The following is a 20538-nucleotide window of genomic DNA, read 5'->3' on the forward strand; positions in this document are numbered from 1 at the left end:
CTTAGCCTCTTAGACATCATGGATTCTACTTGCCAAACATTCGCTGCCCCACCTGCTTTTCTATTTTGTGGAAGAAAGATGAATGTTGAACTTGAAGATCTCCAAGACAGTAAGGGGCAGAGTGGAGATCCAGAGGCCGTGACTCCCAGATACTGTGATCTTCTCGACTCTGTTGCATGAGTGCAGTGGGTGTGACCAGTGAGCCTGATAGGTCAAAGTGTTCAAAAAAACAAAACAAAAACAATGCCATGGTCTTCAGAAAAGCCGTTTTCCAGACAAAGAGCGAAAAGTGGAGCTGGACTATGCTTTTGGAGTGAGAGAGGTCCACAAATTGTGAGGGACAGATAGTTATCAAGCACACACTTTGAGATACTGTGCTAAAGTTATCCCCGTTTCGTTCTCATACAACCCTACGATTTAGATGGTATGATGTCTATTTCACAAAGGATGCAATTGAGGCTCACAGAGGTAAACTGACATGCCCACAGCGATACAACTAAAAATGCCAGTCATATTTTAATCCATAGGTTGTGGCCTTCATATCACCTTTACATAAAAGCTCACCTGAGACTAGACAGCCTGTCTTTGTCACATCTCCCTTCTCCCCTCTGGACAGTCCTGGCACAGTATTGGGACATGGGGACTTCTCAGAAAATGGCCCTGGTAAGTGATTGGTGAGCACATACATAGAAAAGCAAATGAAGGAAGAAATTTACAAATGAATAAATGATTGGATGACTGAGCATACAAGTGGATCAAAATGACATGGATGCAGGTGAGGGGGAGGACAGGAGGCTGAAGGGGTGGGTGAAAAGATGGCTAGGTGGTGGATGAGAGCATGAGCGAATGAATGGCTAAGTGGTGAATGACCGTACATTTCTTAACAACTACAGCTTTTTAGACTGGTACAGGAGACAGCCTGTGGTCTCATCGTGAGGGTGTAAGAGGAGATTTGCTTTGTAGAGCGATATATTAGAGCGTACGATTGCGGTATTCAGCTATGGTGCCACTCATGGTGGGAAACAAAGGATAAATGAGTCCCATTTCCCTTCTGTGACTGACAGACGAATCTCACAATGACTTCCTCTTGTATAGCCAGAAGTTTGGACAGGAGGACTCCAATGCACTCTACAAGGCGGGATGGTGGCATTATTTCCAAGGGACTGGCTAGATCTATTAATAACAAAGATACATATGTGTGTGCGCTACAGATATGCTAATCTAATCCCCTTTGTGTCACCCCGTGCTCCAGGCCCCTGAGGAGACAGCAAAATAGAGAGGGAAGAAAATTGACAATGCAGGTCCTTTTGTCCAGCTTTGCTTGGTCACTTGGCCTGTGATCTTAAGTAAGCCACGTTCCCTCTCTAGGCTACAATCTTCCTTAGTAATAGGATCGTTGTGAGTTTCTGGCCTCCCTGGCCCTTCAACATCCTCCACTATTCAGCTCTAAACTTCAGCACAGCACGGTGTCCACGTAGGCTGGCCAAGAAATCCTTGGCTGACTTGGACAGACCTACGTCATGCTTGCCTTCCAAGGATCACAGTCATCGTGTGTGCGCCATGCTCCCCACCTATCCAGCATGTCTTACTTGTAGAGGCCATCTGGCTCCAGACACTTGAAGATGACGGAGTAGATACTGACGTCAGGGACCTCTCCATGGCTTCGACCAGCTGCTACACAAGATGTGCCCAGGCCAGAGAGTAAGTCATCGGCAAAACTCAGGAATTCTCCTAGAGGGAGACAAAACAAAATGAGCTTCCCAGCTCAGACTTTATGACAAGACATGTGTGCTGCCATCCCAACCCATCAAATGTCAGGACACCACTGTCAGGAGGATCAGAGAATCCCAGAGACGAAGATCTGACAATGATGCAGGCCATCATGTAGGTCCCGGGGATCCTATGTTTACATTTAGGCTTCACATTTCTCACCCGTAAAACAGAATACCTACCTTTAAAAGACTGAAGCAAGTTTCAAAGGAGGCAGATTACCGTGTAATGAAAATACATGAAAAGGCAGTAGCAGGGAGGTTGGGAAATGCTCTTTGTTTCTTAGTAACTATTCCAACTTTGGAACTGTGACCATTTTTTTCCCTTCTTAAATCCTTGACCACGTCCCTTCTCTATCAGAATCATATTTTCCTTCTGGGCACAAGGAAGGAGTTGCACTAGTGAAGGAGGTCAAATGGGCTCCATGTCTCCCAGCCCTCTCGTGGTGTGTAGGGATGACACAGAGACCCAGTGCCGTGAAAAGGGTCATGAATAACCCATTGGAATAAACAATGGAGAGCATGAATTTAGGGGGACAGTGGGGAAACAAGTGCCACATATTAGGAATCCCTACTTCCATGATCGTATGAAGGTAAACACAGTCAATGGATGTTAGGCAGTTGCTACAATTCACTGTAAAGAAGACAAGTAAACAAGAGCAGAAAGCAAAGAGGATTACATAGAATCAGTATCTAGAATCTTGGGATCTAGTTTTAGCTCTGTTAACAACTTGCTTTCTAGAGTTGGGTAACTAAATGCCCACACCTGCAAGTTAGCTTTCATTCTGTAAACTGAAGGTGATAGAATCAATTTGAAACTTTTATATAAGAATAACAGAAAGCATAGATGGCCGCAAAGATTAAATTATGAGGATAAATATAGCAGCACTGCTTGTACTAGCAAGAATTTAGAAACAACTAGAATGTTCAACGGTATGGAAATAGCAATAACAATTATAGTTCAATGATGCAACGGGCTATTTTACAGCCATTTAAAAGAATATTGTGGAAGAATATGATGTCATATGAAAATATACTCACGACATGGTGTTTAGTTTAGAAAAAACAGATTACATTATTACAGAATAATTCAAAGTAGGGTGCAATTTTTACACGCATATGTACTTAAAGAAGGAAGAAAATACAGCAAATGCTTAATAGTGGCTTTATCTGGGGAGTAAGATAATGGAAACCTTTCTCCCTTATTTTTGTGATCTCTATTTTTAAAATCATCTACAATAAGCATATGCTGTTTTGGTAATGAGGACAAAAATCAATAAAAATTACTCCAAAGTAGATAAAGTAAATGCGCTAGACTAAATGGCCTCGCAGTTCTCTTCCAATTCTAAAATTGGATGTTTTAGGAGAAAAAATGACACATGGGATCCTTTACGGCACCTTGTATAAATTAACAGGAAGCCTCCCATTCCTGTTCCTTTCCCCCCCCCATGCCTGAAATGAAGGCCCTCATATCTCTCTACTCATTTGTCCCCTCAGGGACAGAGAAGGGGAGGACGCAAGTCAACTGGACCCTCCTCACCCAGGTTTCAGGACAATCTAGTATAAGGTAGCCACCATGGCGCTGTCGTGTTGGTCCAGTGTCTGAGGAGACTGCCATCCAGAGAAGCCATAAGGTACTGTCTACCCTAGTAGACGGAATCTGCGGGGCATTTCTTGTTGGTCTTTCACAGAACAGTTGTTTTCTTCACTCGCAAGTGAATCCTGTAACAGCCGCCCCGTCTGACTGATCTGGATGGCCCTGGAATCCAGCTGGCTAATAGCTTAGAATGTATTAATCCCCATGGTCCTGATGGCTTGTGCTTTTTGTTTTTCACTTTCCACAAAGACAATACACAATTCACAGACTTAACTGTAGGTGCCAAGGCAAATGTCTAAATCAAGCTAATATTAGCAACATGCAAGCTTGGCTTCTATTGCCAGACAGACCAGGACTGAATTCCATTTGCACTATTTATTGCACGGCACTTCACTTCTCCGTTTGTCTTTCTGCAGCAGGAGTGTACTCATAATGACATTTGCACTTGGACTACAGAAAGAAAGTTTCAGAGGCTAGAAAGAAATTATTTTTCTAGAACCAAGGTTTTGCTTAAAATTGAAGAGAAAATGGACTTTTTATCTTTACTAATGGTGGCATCCTCTCTCTCTTTCAAGGAGTCTGAGTGGCATAGTGGGTTACACATTAGGCTGTAAACCACAAGGTCAGCAGTTCGACACCACCAGCCAGCCAGTCCTTAGCAGAGCTGAGGTTTTCTGACCTCATAAATAGAGCCTGTTCTGTAGCTTTGCTACGAGTCAGATTTGACACTCAAAATGGCAGTGCATTTTTCTCCTTTTTTGTCTTTTATGTCGGTTTTCCCCATAGCACAATCATCAATGGACACTTTCTAACTTCCAGTAAGTACCAAGGCCAAGCACTGCAAGGCAGGGTAGAAAGTTAAGAAGAGAAGGGAAAATTGAAGAGCTCTGGGACTGCTAACGAGATGAAATGAAAGCCTTGTTTCTCTGGCTGTCCAGATTTGTTATCTCTGAGCTTGCATCCGTGTCTGTCTGCTTTTCAATTTGCTTCCAGATGACCATGGAAAGAGTTGGCTCTTCACGGGGCAATTGAGTATGCCTGAGGTCCACATGCATAAACTGCCTGGAAGCCAAAAGATGGCTGTCATTCATTTCCAAATGGGCGTTGTTTTACAGATTGTTTGAGGATTTTCAGAATAATTTGGACAAATGGATAAAATCTCTAAAAATAGGTTGTGTCAGTAAGATCGGCGCACACAGTTCCAAGGTCTTTAAGTTTAGCCGAAATAAAGAAATTGGGGTAGTCACATTCAAGACATCCTTAGGGTACATATTACCCAATTCTTTCTATATGGAATTCTATATGTTAAGAAACCTCAACTGAAAGACATTAAAAAGAAGAGAACTGGCCTTGAGAGCACACATCCCCCTTCGTTCCACTTCATCATCAGGACAAGCTAACAAGTGACGTGTTATTCCTGGGATGGTACAGATAAGGGTGAACTCCCTGAGTGAGGAAGAAAGCACGTGGGACGATTTGCCCTTCTAGACTTCCCCAAAGTTTTTATTGTATTCAGTGCTGCCTCCCAGGGGGCGTTGTAAAATGACAGTGTTAGCCATTTAAAGAGTGATGTGTTACTGCCCTCAATGCCCAGCGACAGATAAATTCCCAAAGCTAGGGAGGGAGACAGATTTGAACACCTGTCCCTCTAACCACCAAAGCCAGAACTTTTCTTTTTCTTTAAAAATATTTTTTTCAAAACTTTTCTTTGGTACTGTCCTGCCTCCTAGAGAAGGTGTTCACATGACCGTGTTGGAGATTTTCCGTCTCTTCCGTTTGTAACCGAGTGTGTGCCACTCTCTTGGTGCTTTGAGCTTGGGGGGTGAGACAATAAAAGAAATGGTCCCTGACCTTCTCCAGCTTGTAATCTGACAACAGGAAGGGCTGTTAAATACGAGATCAGACCCATAAAGTAAATTGCAAGATTGCTTTTCTTGGCACTCTATTTCAGAAGGTTTCAAGGAGGGAGGCAGGTGCATAAAGTAATGTCTTCATGTCATGTCTCACCTAGTGGGTGGAGCTGGGGCCAAGAAAGTCTTGAGCGCTTGCCTGTGCCCAGCCATGGGTCAGTGCAAGTCAGCACCCGCATTGTGTTCAAGATTTCAGGCTCCAATTTGGCAGCTATACAAGTTAATGAGCAATAGTGTTCAGGAGGAAGAGCGGGTATCTGACCCCATACAGATTTGCAGGTTCTGAAACTCTATAGGGTCACTATGAGGTGCAGTTGATTCGATGGCAGTGGAATAGGATAGTACAGTGGTTGTGAGTGTGGGTTATTAATGCTGTTAGCATATGGGTTACACGTTGTTGTGCTAACTTCAAGGTTAGCAGTTCAAAACCACCAGTCAGGACCCCATAAGAGAATGATAAAGCTTTCTACTCCCGTAAGAGTCCCAGTCTCAGATATTCACAGGGGCAGGTCTACCATGTCCTTTAGGGTTGCTAGGAGTCAGAATCGACTCATTGGCAGCAAGTTGAGTTGGGATTTAAATTCTTGTCTTGGGCAAATTCTTTAAACTTTTTATGTCCAATGTCTCAGATATAAAATGGAATAATAATAGTATCTTACTTACATTAAGTAAATCTGCTGCACAAGATCTTTTTAAAGTGCTGACAAACAAGGGTGTCCCTTTGAGGACTAAGGTGAGCCTGACCCGAGCCACGGTCTTCTCCATTGCATCGTGCGCAAGGGAAAGTTGACAGTGAATAAAGAGGATCACAGCAGAATCAATGCATTTGAATTGTGGGGCGGGAGGGAGGGGAATGATGAACGTACCATGGACTGCTCAAAGGACAAACGGATCTGTGTGGGAAGAAGTCCATCCCGAGGGCTCCTTAGAGACCAGAATGGCCAGACTTCGTCTTACATACTTTGGACAGATTATCCGGAGAGAGCAGTCCCTGGAGAAGGACATCGTGTTTAGGAAAGTGGAGGAGCAACCCAAAAGAGGAAGGTCCTCAAGGAGCCAGCTTGACGCCATGGCTGCAACAATAGGCTCAAGCATAAGAGCAGTGTGGGGATGGCAGAGACCTGGGAAGTGTCTTGTTCTGCAGTGTGTAGGGTCGCTCTGGGTTGGAACTCAATGGCACCTAGCAACAGCCACCACCGCTTACAGTACTGTGAAGACCATCACAAGAGACACTTCACTGTATGCAAATCTAATTAGCATCATACTTGCCCCAGGATAAGAGCTCAACAAATCTATTAGTTATCAAGGATTGTTTGTATTATTGTTATTGTTGATGCCATTTTAACAAAGAATTAAGGACCCTTACCCACTGCTATTGAGTCTACTCCGACTCATAGCAACCCTCTAGCGGATTCTCCAACCAGAAACCCCCACCCAGCAGATAGTCTACTCTTTCCCGGAGGAGCAGCTGATGGGTTTGAACAGTCAACCTTCTGATTAGCGGTCCAATGTTTACCAGCATCACCAGGACTCCTTCAGCACCCTGATTACTGTTTCATCCAACTGGCTCCTTTCCCAAGGGTCAAACCTGAAGTCTAGAGAAGCGAATGGATGCACTCCTGGCTGGACAAAGAAGAGGTGGATTTGGAATCAAAACGTGGGCGCTTGATTCTTGAGATTTGTATCAGTTGACCTATCAGATAAAAAACTGTTGAAAATGGAGGCGCTTTCAAACTTGTCTCAGGAGCTCCTTACTCTTCCATTCGAGGCTGCCCATTTCTGGATAAAGCTCTCAATAACGAATACCCCTGCCACTGCGCCGGTTAAAACTCGTAGAGATCCTTCATCGAGTTTTCCAGACTGGAAATCACCAGGAGAGCAGACAGGCTTGCCTTTTCCTGTGGCGTGGTTGGGGAGTTTCAACCACCCACCTCACTTTTAGCAGCCTATAGTGAGAACAGGACTTCTTTATGTAGGATGAATTCAACATATATGTACTACGCATCTACTCTGCATCTCATCAAATGCACCCTTCCATCTTCTGCAGTCTCTGATCATTTTTTTTAATTCAGAAGATTCCTAAGGAGTTCATTCAGCAGGCACCTGGTATGTACGAGTTCTTTCTGCCCTATCTTCAACCACTGCAACTCCGGTTTGATCCATTTCCTATATTGATGAACCACATTGTGTTTAATTAAAAAGTTTTAAAAACCATTTAAAATATATCTTGATTTCAAAGTTCCATTGCTTAAAAAAATGGGGCCCTGTTGACACAGAGGACCCGTTGGTGTTCCAATCTGGTCTACTAACTGCAAAGTCAGCAGTTCGAAACCACCAGCCACTCCTCGGGAATTAGGGTGAGATTTTCTACTCCTATAAAGAGTTCACATTTCAGGATCCCACAGGGCAGTTCTGCCCTGTCCTATAGGCTCACTCTCAGATGAGTCAGAATCAACTCAATGGCAGGGAGTTTGGTTTGGGTGGCATCGTGGTTCAGCAGCCAGCTGGTCATGGAAGGATTGGCAGTTGGAACCCACCAGCCGCCCGCTCCATGGGCGAATGACGAGGCCATGTGCTTCTGTAAAGCTGACAGCCTTGGTTACTCTAGGGACACAGTCTATAGCATTGAGACCTGCCACAATCCGGTAGACAGCGCTGGGTTTCTACTGCTGAAAACGTTCATGCTAGATGGTTCTCACATTCCCAGGTGTAAGAAAAGCTGCCCTCACCTAAGGCCTCACAGCCACTCAGGTGCAGGGTCCAGGACAGTGCACAGATCTCCTGCCTCTGAGCCTCAGTCTCCGCCTCCCTAGTACATGGCCATGGGCACACAGCAGATCTCCCTAGGACCCAGGCTGCCACGGCAGCCTCACCCATGCCTGTCCACGTCTCTAACATTCTTTCTCCGTTTTCCTTTCCTTGAAAACAGATAGGGAGTTGGGAGTCGCTGTGCAGGAATGTGCCTGTTCCCCATTATGGCTCTTCTGGGGCTGTAACCCGAGTGGGTTTGGGCCAGACCCCCCCACATTTTTTACCCACTCAGACTTGTGTTCATTCCGTTCCACAGGAAAGGTTAATCACGGTTCTGCTGAAGCTTCAGTACCAGCTCCGTGTAGCACAGAGTGGTGTTTTTTTCCCCTTTTTTTCTTTTAAGACAACCCCACCCCCACCCCACCGCCTCCATTCTTTCACCCTCCCCTTTCATCGCTCCCTCAATCCTCTTTCTCCTTGTTTTCCTTCTGGCTCTCTTTCTCCCTCACCCTCTTATTTCTGATTGAGTTGAGGTCATAGTCAAAGGCAGCCACAAGAGCAAATTGAAAACAGGTTGGGAGAAAAGCGGGAAATACATGCTGAAATGCAAGGGGCAGGAGCCCCTGGGTGATTTAGCCCAGGTGGGAAGGAAGGTCCTCAACAGAGGGCCGGCGCTGCGGCTATTTCCTGCACGTCATGAAAGTGAACTTCAGTGGCGGAAGCATTCGGGGATGCCAATCTCCTCCATGGCGGGACCTGGCATGAGAACTCTCAGCAAGAAAAGCCAGCCTGCTTCATGCAGGGCCCCTTCCAGAGTGCACAGGATTCAGGACACAGGAGTGCACTGCAAGCGGCGGATGTCTACCAAGTACACCCCTGTGCCAGACATCTTGCAAAGGGACTTCTGAGCAGAAGCCTCACCTTAGCCCTCTAGTGGACATCTGTTGGTGTGGCCCGCTCTGAACCTCTTCCTGTTACTGCTGTTAGCAAGCCCCAAGCCTGCCAAACCTGTTGTCATGAAGTCGATTTCAATTCATGGGGACCCCCATATGGCACAGTGGAACTGCCCCTGTGGGTTTACTTGGCTGTAATCTTCGCTGAAGCGGATTTCCAGGCCTTTTCTCCACGGTGCTGCTGAGTACGCTTGAATGGACAACCCAGAGACTGCGAGTTGCGCGCAAACCATTCCCACTACCTAGAAATGGTCTTCTACCAATTGAACCCAAATGGAGTTTTCCAAACCAGTACTTGCCCAATCTCAATCTTTATGATTTGGGTGGCACATAGTCTCCTGCATCCTCCAGAAATAGGCACTCTGCAGCAGCCAATTAGTTATTCTCTATCTCTGTCAGGCTAAAAGGAACCCTGTTCGTGTACGGAGTGATATTCCCATTGGGCTAATGACCTCAAGGTCAGCAGTTCAAAACCATCAGCCTCTCCTTGGGAGGAAGGTGAGGCTTAGGAACTCCTGTAAAGAGTTATAGTCTCAGGAACCTACAGCGGCATTTCTGCCCTGTCCTAGAGGATCACTGGGAGTCAGAGTGACTACATGGCAGTGAGTCGGGAAGGTTTTTTGAATTTCAGGCGATAGATAGATAGATAGATGATAGATAGATAGATAGATAGATAGATAGATAGATAGATAGATAGATATAGAGGGACCTGTGGTCCAGGCCCGGTCAATGCTAATCAGACCAAGTCCTTGTGACATCATTTGAAGCCCTGGATCCAGTTGAGTTGGCGGTAGCCAGGTTTACTGTTGGACATTTCAGGTATATGACTCAGTATTTTCATTTTCTACCAAAGATGGTTTTCATTTGTTTCCTGTTACTTGCAACCAAGAATTCTGCAAGATACAAATCCTCTGAGGGAAGTGTCAAGGTTGCCATTTTATAAATTAGAAAAAAAAATGTTCACAGATCTGAAGCAAGCTGCCCAAGGTCACACTCAATCTCAGTAACAAGGCTGGAATTCAAATCCAGAGCTGTCAGACTCCCAAACCTGAGCCTTTCCCATCATAAAAACCCGCCCAGAGCTGGGAATATAAAGATCCTATTATTCAGCAAGAAGCAGCCGGCTGAGTATCTCCACGGTCCTGCTTGCTCTGGCCCCGTTTTCCTTTCTGACCACATTGCCTATGGGCTCTTCCTTGCTTAGTCACCCCAAACACCCTGGCATTTTCCCTCTCCCTCTGACATGCCAGCCCTGCTCCCATGGCGGAGCCTATGCCCCTCTGGTTTCCATGCCTGCGAGGCTCATCTCTGTTACTTTGCACACTTCCCTTCCTCTCTTTATCCAGGTCCCTGCTTACATAGCGTGCCTCAGGAAGGCTTTCTCCAAGGTTCAAGGTCATTGTGTCCTTGGTATGTCTAGGCAACTGGCCTAATAGTGTTTTGAGAGTTACTGTCCTCCTGTTTTGGAGCCGTGCTGGTGTTGTGGGTTATGAGTTGGGCTCCCAACTGCATTTGCCACTGGGTACAGCTTGCTGCATTACCATGAGACCAGAAGAACTAAATGATACCTGGATGTTTTGATCAAGGACTCAATAGACGGATTCTGATTGAAAGGAGGGAAAGCAGGGAACAGGACTTCAAACTAATTTGGAAACAAAATTTACTGACTATACAGAGGTTGGGACCAGATGCTCCAAATTATGCTCAGAAATATAATCCTTAAACTTTGAACCAAAACCCCGCCATGAAACCATCATTAAACTCAATGACAGTTTCACCCAATAAATTCAAACAGCTTTCCTCAAGCCTAATACTCCGCTAAAGAAACTTAACCTTACACCAGCACATCCACAACACAGATGAACACTTTGAAGGATAAAATCCTAAATTGATAGTGATGCAAGAGTGAGAATGGTGACCCAAAATACATAACCAATTTTACTGAACTGCTTATGTAGAAATTGTGAATGGATAGATTAAAACTAAAAAAAAAACTACACCTGCTTTATCATCTCTCTTCATAAAACGTCACACTACACCTCATGCATTGCTAAAGCACTGTCCTGTCTATGTCCTCTACTGTATCCCTAGGAGGCAGGCACTTCACTTGCTTCTCATGGTGCCTATAAATCAGCAGGTTCTCTATAAACATGTGTTCAGTGAGTGGATGGATCTACTAGGCACTATAAATGGAACTGATGGCTGAGAACACACACACACACACACACACACATACACACACACACACACACGTTGAGAAGACTGGCTTAGGTTGGATCCAGTGAAAAGCAGAGGCTAAGAAGAAGATTTGATGCCGTCGGTGTATTTGTACAGTGATCCCAGGAAGGAGGCTGCTGTGTTAGTTACGCAATCTCATGTCAACTCGAAGATCAATAAAAGGGAAGAGGAAGAGTCTAGCCTAAAATCCAGGTCACAGCCTAAGGGTACCTCCTTGGGGTCATGACCTTCTCAGAAGGAAGGTCTTGGGGAATTGTCCCCCCCCCCCCACCTTCTCTCTGCCTTTACCTTTCTGCTGGTGAGTCACTCTGAGAACTGCCAGAACCATTGACAGTGGATCCACATGATTTTGCAGCCACCGGCTATGATCTTCCCACATTCTACATCACTGCATGTGGCTGCGTGAGTCTGAAGAGGGTTAGGAATTGAGTATCAGTCTTATGGAATTGAGTTCTGCTGGGCTGGAATATTTTCTTAATATACAACTACTTGTTGATATAAAGCTCTTTCTTACACATATACAAGTGTCCCTGGATTTGTTTCACTGGTCTACTCAGCCTAACACCACCACCAAACAAAGAGTGGAAGGTCTGAATCCACCTAGGGGTGCCCCAGTAGAAAGTCAGGGCTATCTGTTTCCGAAAAACCAGCCAAAGAAAACCGTCAGACTCTGACACACAGGGCAGCCTGTAACTCCGAGTCAGTTTGATTGCAATTGGATAGGACTGATCCAGAGAAGTAGAAGCATGTGAAAGGGGTGATTAGACCAAGGAAGAAAAGATCATCGATAGAACATTCCATCATTGGGCATGGTGCTGTGTGTGACAAGACTCAATTCTGCATGGACTATCTGAGAAGTAAACCCAACTGATTGCCTGTACGTTGGGAGCTGGAGAACTTGTCCCATGGCTGGGCATCTTCTTTGCAGTATGAATTTCCCCACACGTTATCTGTGCCTGCCAGTGGGTCCAGGGTGCACCCCTCAACCTACAGTGAGTGCAAAGGCATGCACATACACTTGACATGGGCCCCTGAGAGCACAGGGTGACTGTGCGTGTGCACAGAACTGTCCAGCACCGTTGTAGTCAAAGTAGACACAGCAAATGACCGTGGCCCTGCCCCAGAGGCTGTCTGCTACAGGGACCCAATATCTGTTTCAGAGGCATTTGTAGGAGGAGCAGCCCATGTGTCTTCCTCGCTGAGGTCTAGGGAAATCCTTCAATCCTTTCAGCCTCGTGCAAACACTCTGCACGAAGTGCCATGAAAGGACTCTGTCCCATGGACACAGGCAGGTCCCCGGCCTTCTGGTGCTCACCGCTTAGCAAGAGAGAATTACAATGGTCGTTTTTACAAGTGACCCACCAAGTCCTGCAACTTATTATTAATCTAGGATTTAATAATGTTAACCTCAGCATTAATATGCACTTGGCTAATTGAGCATCCCCCTGTCCACAGTTGGATTAATTAGGCTTGAGGACAAACGATGCTGATGCAGTTGGCTTGAGGAGCTATTGCTAACATGTGTGTGAGGGGAGCTGGTGTGGGGACCAGACTGGGGGAGAAGAATGGGGAGGGAGGAAAGCCAAAGCCCCTCAGCTCCATCACTCTCTCAGGACCACAGTGTGCGTCTGTGGCCTTCCCTGCACTCATTGACGGAGGGCATTCCTGGCTTCCTTGTCTTTTTAAAGCCGCATTCACAAATGTTAAACACGATCGTGAAGCGAAACGATTCAATCGTACAAAATGTGCTTCTCATCAGTTCCTCTAACACTTCCAACTTTCTCTGAACAGAACATTTCATTCAACGTCTCTCTCTGTGCACGCATGTGTGTACGTGTGCGTGTGTGTGTGCGCGCATGTGTGTGTGTGTGTGTTTAAAAAGGAAGAGACCCTGCATGTTGAGGATGGGTCCCAATAGCTCCTCGGTCCACAAATCTAAAGGAAGAGCTGTAATTCAGCAGGGCGACGCTTTATTGTTCCCATTGTGCCAAGAAAGCAGGCTGAGAGAGATGAGGCAAGTGGTTTGACCACACAGCAAAATCAAGATTTGAACCCAGCTTGATTCAATCCTTTTCTACAATGAGTTGCTGTTGAGTTAAGTCAGACTCCTGGTGATCTCACAGGTGTCGGAGCAGAAATGTCTCTCTGGGGCTTTCAAGACTAGACCTTTCAGAAGTAGATTGTCAGGTTGTTTTCCCAAGTTACCACTCGATAGACTTGACCTACACCAAGCTTCTTTAGTTCAGGTTCCTTGGAAAGCAGACCTACTGGTAAATCCTGGGTACAGAAAATCTATTGGGAGGAGGGGAGTGACCTCAGGAAGCAAGAGCTAGAGAAAGAAAAGGAGGAGACTGGGAAAGTAGGGCAGCCAAGAGAAAGGTGCCACACATTTTGCTAATTCTGCAGTGGCTTCTCTCACTACCCTTCTCTCTTACGGCCCCCAAGCCTGAATCTAAAAATGTTGGTTCTCCCTTGGGTCTTCCTAGAACCTGCACATCCTTATTACAGCGTAGAACCATAAGTGTCCAGAGCAGAGCAGCAAGGGGCTCAATCTCCCCATGCACCAACTTCTGATGGAGTTGGAGAGAGCAAGCACATGTGGCCAAAGGATGCTGCACTGGGTGCCAGGGGCCACCATCTGAGATTCCATACAACTTAGTTTACCTCTCTGTACCAAAGCACTAATGATTTTTGTCAAGCCCTCTCAGCCTTTCCCTGGCCTGCTTTTGCCTCTAACACCACTGATCCAACACCTCTTCCTTTATTTCCCTCTCACTTGTCTTCCTCAGTCTTGACTTCCATGCCTGACTCCTAGTCCCAGGAAATGTCCCTCATGACTATTAGAAATGTTGATCACCAATCTACCCTGGAGTGTTTGCCCAGTTATATCACCTCAGTGCCCACCCACGGCAACTGCCTTGAAGCCATTACACTCTTTGACTCCTATTTCCTTCTATGAGAATGACTTTCTCTTTCTACAAACCTCTTCGTTGGTTAAGCCCTTTACACTTTATAAGGCACATTCACACCTCCTCCTCCTGCGCATATTTAACACTCACAAGTGCTCGGTGAGGTGGACAAGATGCAATCGAATAAAATTTTTCATTTCACCCAAGGGGAAATCAAAGCTCAGAAAAGTATTATGTCTACCTAAAGAGGGTGGGCTTCTGGGATTGGATCACACATTTCCTGACTCCTAGCCCAGTGCCAACGAGGCCTGAGGACATGGTGGTTTAGCATGCAATTATGAACACAGGTCAGCAGTTGGAAGTCACCAGCTGCTTTATAGGTTAAATATGGAACCGTCTGCTTCCATGAAGATGTATGGCCTGGGGAATCCTATGGGGCTTTCTGTTCTGCCCTATAGGGTGTCTATGTGTGGGACTTGACTCAATGGGCATGGGTTAATCCAATGCTTAGAGTCCCTGGGTGGTGTAAGTGGCTAAGCATCTTAACGGTTGGTGGTTCAAATCCACTCAGGGGTGCCTCTGAAGAAAAGACAAACCACCTATGTCGGAGACATCATGGCCATTGGAAGCCCATTCGAGAATACGTCCACCCTGACACATAGGGGTCATCATCATGGGTTAGAACTGACCAAAGAGCTACTAGTTGGGATCTGGTGTTTTGGTGACTATACTCTGGTCTTTTCTCAACAGCTAGACAGTGAATGGAATCAGATCTATCACAGATTTGTCAACACTCCCCCTACATCACAAGGCACACACAGTTCATGTGCATTTACAAAAACTACTGGTTTATATAATTAAATGTCCAAAACACAGATGTTAAGTCCTTTGGGAGAGAGAGAAGAGACAGTAAAGACCAGGTTGTGCCCAGCTCTGGGTTGAATTTTGGTTTTGCTAAATGACTCCAAGCAATCCACTTACTCTCTTGAAACTTCCTTCTCCACATCTGTAAAATGGGCACCCAGTGCATATTGAGGCTTTCATTATGGACAATACATGAAAATCATGTGGCATACGACCTGGCACATAGTAAACATTCAGTAAACAGTAGCTTCATGGTTACTGCTCCTCGTTTGTAAACATCCAAGTCAATGGAAACATTTATGTGGGGGGTAAGCCCAGGGGAGAAATTCAGAAACTGGAGAAAGTGAATTATCAGCCCCAGTTGACTTCTCTCTTCCTTCAAAAAAAAATTGCACAACTATGTGCCCAGAGATTTAAAAACCCGCTGAATGTCCAAAACTCCGCTTCTGTTCTAAATATAAACCTCCAAGCCTGTGGTCAAGATAGCGGGGCTACCTTTAGTAGATAAGGGGACTTCTGGTTGTCTTTCCTCACGAGGGTGGGACCAAGGTACAAATTCAAGTCTGACCAGGACCCAGCAAGGGCAGGCTCTAATGAGATTCCAAGGCCACTCCATCACCTCCCCCATTACGCTCACATGCATGCACTCACACATACACACAGATGCATGTGCCCCTCCCAGACCCTAAACCAACAAGCCTCCAGGAGGGCGGAAAGCGACCCGCGCAAAGATGAGTCGGGTTTTCTGGTCGTGCAGACAGTACCATTCCACAGGCAGAGGTGAATCACTGAGGAGGAGGTGGGAACTGGAAGGTGGCAAGGGGGGGAAACTTTAAACCAGAGACAGAGAGACAGATATTGGCAAGGCCTTTCAGGGAGAGAGCCAGAGCCAGAAACAAAAATGCTGAAAAGAAGATGGGAGAGTAGAAAGGGACCATATTCCACGACCAGAGAAAGAGGTAAGGGGACTCAGACAGAAGTAAGGGAAGCAGTGGAGACACAGAGACAGACAGAGAGATAGGCAGAACTGACAATAGAAGGGCAGAGGAACAGAGACAGAGGAAGACAGACAATAGAGACAGAGGAAGACAGACAATAGAGACAGAGGAAGTCCAAGAAAAAGAGTGCGAAGGGAGAAAGGAAAGAAGAGAGGGAGAGCGGGAGGGAGGAGAGAAAGGAGGGAGGGAGGCAGTGAGGAAAAGCAGAATGGCTTGTTCGTCTTCTAATTCCATTATCTAGAGTCTTAAGAAGCCCTCCAGGCGTACTGGGTTATGTGTGGGGCTGTTTACTGCAAGGTTCGGCAGTGCAAACCCACCAGCTGCTCTGAGAGAAAGATGAGCCTTTTTACACCCGTGAAGATGTATGTCCTTAGAACCCCCTAGGAGCAGTTCTACTCTAGAGTCATGATGAGTGGGTTGACTTGATGACATTGAGCTTGGTGGTTCATGTTTGCTGTAGTCTCCTTAACAGAAAATCCAGACCATGGGTTCCCAAAGGTATGTGGCCTACTGCTTCTTTTCTAGAGAAAGGAAAAAAAACAAAAACCCCAAACCAGTGTTCCCCTGGCAATGAAGTTTCTATACTCTAGCCCCCAATCCAGGATAAAGTACAGACATTGTTTTGCAGCCCCTCTGGATCATTACCACTTTGGGGACCATTGAAGTAGGTCCCTCTTTAGGTCTGGTTGGAAACCAAGACAATCCAAAGTGCCTTCCCCCATAGCATGTCTGGTGGAGGGTCTTGGGATCTCACCTGAACCTAACAAGCAGAGGTGGCCATTGAGGAGAAACTTAGGAGGTGAGAAGAACCTCAATGGGACATGGGAGCCCTGGCTGTTTCCCAGGTAGCATGAGCCACTGCGGACCCAGCCTCGCCAGCAGGGAATGGCTTGGGGTGAAGGAGAAGGGAGCAGCTGGTCTCATCCAACTTCTTTCATCAAACCCTCCCAGCCCTGTTTTTTTGTATTTTTTTTTCACTCTATTAAAATGACTCCCTTGCTTCCCCATTTATGTTGAAATTTTCCTTTAAATAGTGAAAGGGAAACAAGTTCTCTCTTTAATCCACAATGAAAGCTATAAAAGGGTTTTAAGCTTGGAAAATTTGGCTGGTCAATTTTTCCTTCTGTTTAATACCTGCCTTGGGTTACACTGCATGAGTAAATATATTTATAAGCTTCTAATGCATACTTGCCTTATGAGTTTATACCACACACATTTATATTCATTCTCATATATGAATGTGTATACATGCATACATGTGTGGAGTGGGCACCAAATAAAAGAAAAACTCTCTTCCATTGAGTCAATGCTGACTCATAGTGACCCTGTAGGACAGACTAGAACTGGCCCTGTGAGTTTCTGAGATTGGACCCGTTTATGAGAGAAGAAAGCCCTGTAAGTATAAAATGTCTAATCTGCTGACAAGGGGGGCATCTTAACGAACTCTAACTCTAGACTGTGTATGCATGTGTCAGTCAATCCTCAGATTCTGCTACAGCTCAATAAGATTTACAAAGTGCTCTCTTTTTCTCATTGGATGCAATAACCCTATCAGACAGACAGAGTAGGCTTAGCACACCAAGGTTTTAATACCTGTGATGAAGGTAAGGGTACTAGGAACCTACAAAGCTCCAAAGGATCACAGCTGGTATCACAGTCCTTCTCTCACAGCCATGTGCACTGTCCCGTGAGCACAGGTTGGGCAGTGCTCATCTGGGCCTGTTAGGACCATAGCCAATGGATCATCTTGGTTTGGTTCCATTGTACAGACTGGAAGCTAAAGTCCATGAAGTCACTGCTAATCATATCACTCCAATGTTCAAATCAGAGGTAGAATGGGAGGTGCACTGTGTGCCTGGGGGCGGGAAGTACAATTCCTTCCTAAGGTACTATCATTTCACATATCTGAAAATTGTAATAAAATCCTGACCTGTCAGACAAGGCAGTTGATCCATGATTAATAAGACAAGGGCAGGGCAGGGAAAGAGTTGAGGAGGAGGAAGGGAAGGGAAGGTGAATGAGGGATCAACCTGATGAAGTCTAAGAAGACAACACATTTCACATAAAATACCACAGAAATTAGAATAATAACTAGACTTTATGAAGCACATAACACTTTTTCATAATCACACTGACCTTTTGAGTGTGGGATGTTTTTGCCTCACCTTCTCAACTGATAAGAATACTACTAGAAAGCTGATGGTGCCTGGCTATCAAAAGATATAGCGGCTCATGTCTTAAGGGCTTGAAGATAAACAAGCGGCCATCTAGCTCAGAAGCAAGAAAGCCCACATGGAAGCACACCAGCTTGTGCGATCACAAGGTGCCAAAGGGACCAGGTATTAGACATCATCAGAACAAAAAAATCTTATCACTGTGAATGGTTGCGGGGGGCGGGGGGGGGGGGAGGGATTTTGGAGTGTAGACGCAAAGCCCATTTGTAGGCCACTGGATATCCCCTTACAGAAGGGTCTCGGGGAGGAAACGATCCAGTCAGGGTGCGATGTAGCAACGATGAAACATACAACTTTCTTCTAGTTCCTAAATGCTTCCTCCCCACCCTCTACCACAGCTATCATGGTCCCAATTCTACCTTACAAATATGGCTAGACCAGAGGATGTACACTGGTACAGATAGGAACTGGAAACACAGGGAATCCAGGGCGGATGATCCCTTCAGGACCAGTGGTGTGAGTGGCGACACTGAGAGGGTGGAGGGAGAATGGGTTGAAAAGGAGGAACCGATTACAAGGATCTACATATATATATAGCCCCCTCCCTGGGGGACAGACAACAGAAAACTGGGTGAAGCAAGACGTCAGACAGGGAAAGATATGACAAAATACTAATTTATAAATTATCAAGGGTTCAAGAGGGAGATGGGAAGTGAGGAGGGAGGAGAAAAATGAGGAGCTGCTGCCAGGGGCTTAAGTGGAGAGTAAATGTTTTGGGAATGATGAGGGCAATGAATGTACAGATGTGCTTTACACAATTGATGTATGTATGGATTGTGATAAGAGTTGTATGAACCCCTAATAAAATGGTAAAAAAGAAGTGCATGAGCCCCCAATAAAATGATTTTTAAAAATACTAATAAAAACAGTTCATATAATCAAAGAATTCACACTGTTAAGTATAATGTCTAGTATTCCGTGTATTTCACTCCACCTTTACTCTAACTCTATGAGTTATTGCCCCAAGTTAATGGTGAATATATCAGGATTCAAAAAGGAGAAGATGCTTTGCCTAAGGTCACCAAGACAGCAAATCACAGAACTAAGACTTGAATTATAAGAAAAAGAAACAACTCAGAGACCTATTCATATCCTCAGAGCAGAGATTGAAAGACTTCACATACTCAAGAAATGCTGAAATACCTAGAAGTTCCCAGTTTTGCACACACTGCTTTTGAGAGGTCCTGTCAATTCTATTCTGATTCATAGTGCATCAATACTCGAGAGCAAAACACTACCTAGTCCTATATTGGGGCCCAGTTGAAGACACTGTGTCAATCCATGTCATTGAGGTTCTTCCTCTTATTCGCTGTCCTTCAAACTTTCCAAGTATGATGTTCTTCTCCAGGGACTGGTCTCTCCTGATAACATGTCCAAAGTACTTGAGTGAAGTGTCACTGTCCTTGCTTCTAGAAAGCATTCTGGTTGTACTTCTTCCAAGACAGATCTGTTTGTTCTTCTGGTAATCTACTTTGCATACAGGACATCAATAGCCAGAGAGGATTTTTGTCTGAAGTCGCACTCCATAAAGCACTAGCTAAGAATGAAAGCAGATCCTTGGTTTCTCATTTCACGTAATTTACAATGTCTTCTAGTCTAACAATTCCTTTGTTTACATCATGCCTATTAATGAATGGAATCATGTGGACAACATATCCAAAGAGTTTCTACTATGGGGATTAAATGACTCCTGCTTGGCTGTTCTCTGGTATCCAGGTTGACTCTCCTTTCTACTTATCTTTCATTGAGTGTTCAGTGGATGCAAACTGATAAGGATTATCAGCAGAAAATAAAAACAGAAGTAACACTAAACAAATAAAATACCAGGAATTTAACAGGCAAACCACCATTTTTAAATTTCTACAGTACTGGACTACCTGACTTCAGTCTCTTCATATAAATGAGATTATGGAGGGGCACTCCCTCAAAACAGAGTTTTTTTCAAAGCTATGCATTTAAATTTATTTTTTTATAAGACAACCTTATCAGCATGCTGTTTTTTTTCCTTTTTCTTTTTGCCAAAAACTGGCACACTGAGTTGGCTGCATGAGCAGGTACATTGTTGTGGTGGCAAAACCAGTCCCCTGTCTGCCACAATTCTGACTTTTTGTCACACACTGCGATGCAATCTTTTCAGAACCTTTGAATCAGTGGTTCTCAAACTGAGGGTTGCAACCCCTTTTGGAGTCAAATGACTATTTCACCGGGGTCGCCCGATTCAAAACAGTAACAAAATTACAGTTATGAAGTAGCAATGAAAATAATTTTATGGTTGGGGCTCACCACAATACGTATGAAAGGGTCGCAGCATTAGG

The 20538-nt window shown here is 45.1% G+C and overlaps 1 protein-coding gene across 8 annotated transcripts in view; it reads right to left on the reverse strand.

Annotated features, from left to right (window-relative positions):
* Positions 1 to 20538, reverse strand: part of ASTN2 (astrotactin 2) — a 1111474-nt gene that overhangs the window by 86373 nt on the left and 1004563 nt on the right. For all 8 annotated transcript variants that reach the window (XM_075560396.1, XM_075560395.1, XM_075560402.1 and 5 more), the window contains one exon: positions 1590 to 1731. In XM_075560396.1, the coding sequence (XP_075416511.1) occupies positions 1590 to 1731 (142 nt within the window). The remainder of the gene's footprint in view (positions 1 to 1589; positions 1732 to 20538) is intronic.

Source organism: Tenrec ecaudatus, chromosome 10, assembly GCF_050624435.1.
Source record: "Tenrec ecaudatus isolate mTenEca1 chromosome 10, mTenEca1.hap1, whole genome shotgun sequence".
Taxonomy (NCBI): domain Eukaryota; kingdom Metazoa; phylum Chordata; class Mammalia; order Afrosoricida; family Tenrecidae; genus Tenrec; species Tenrec ecaudatus.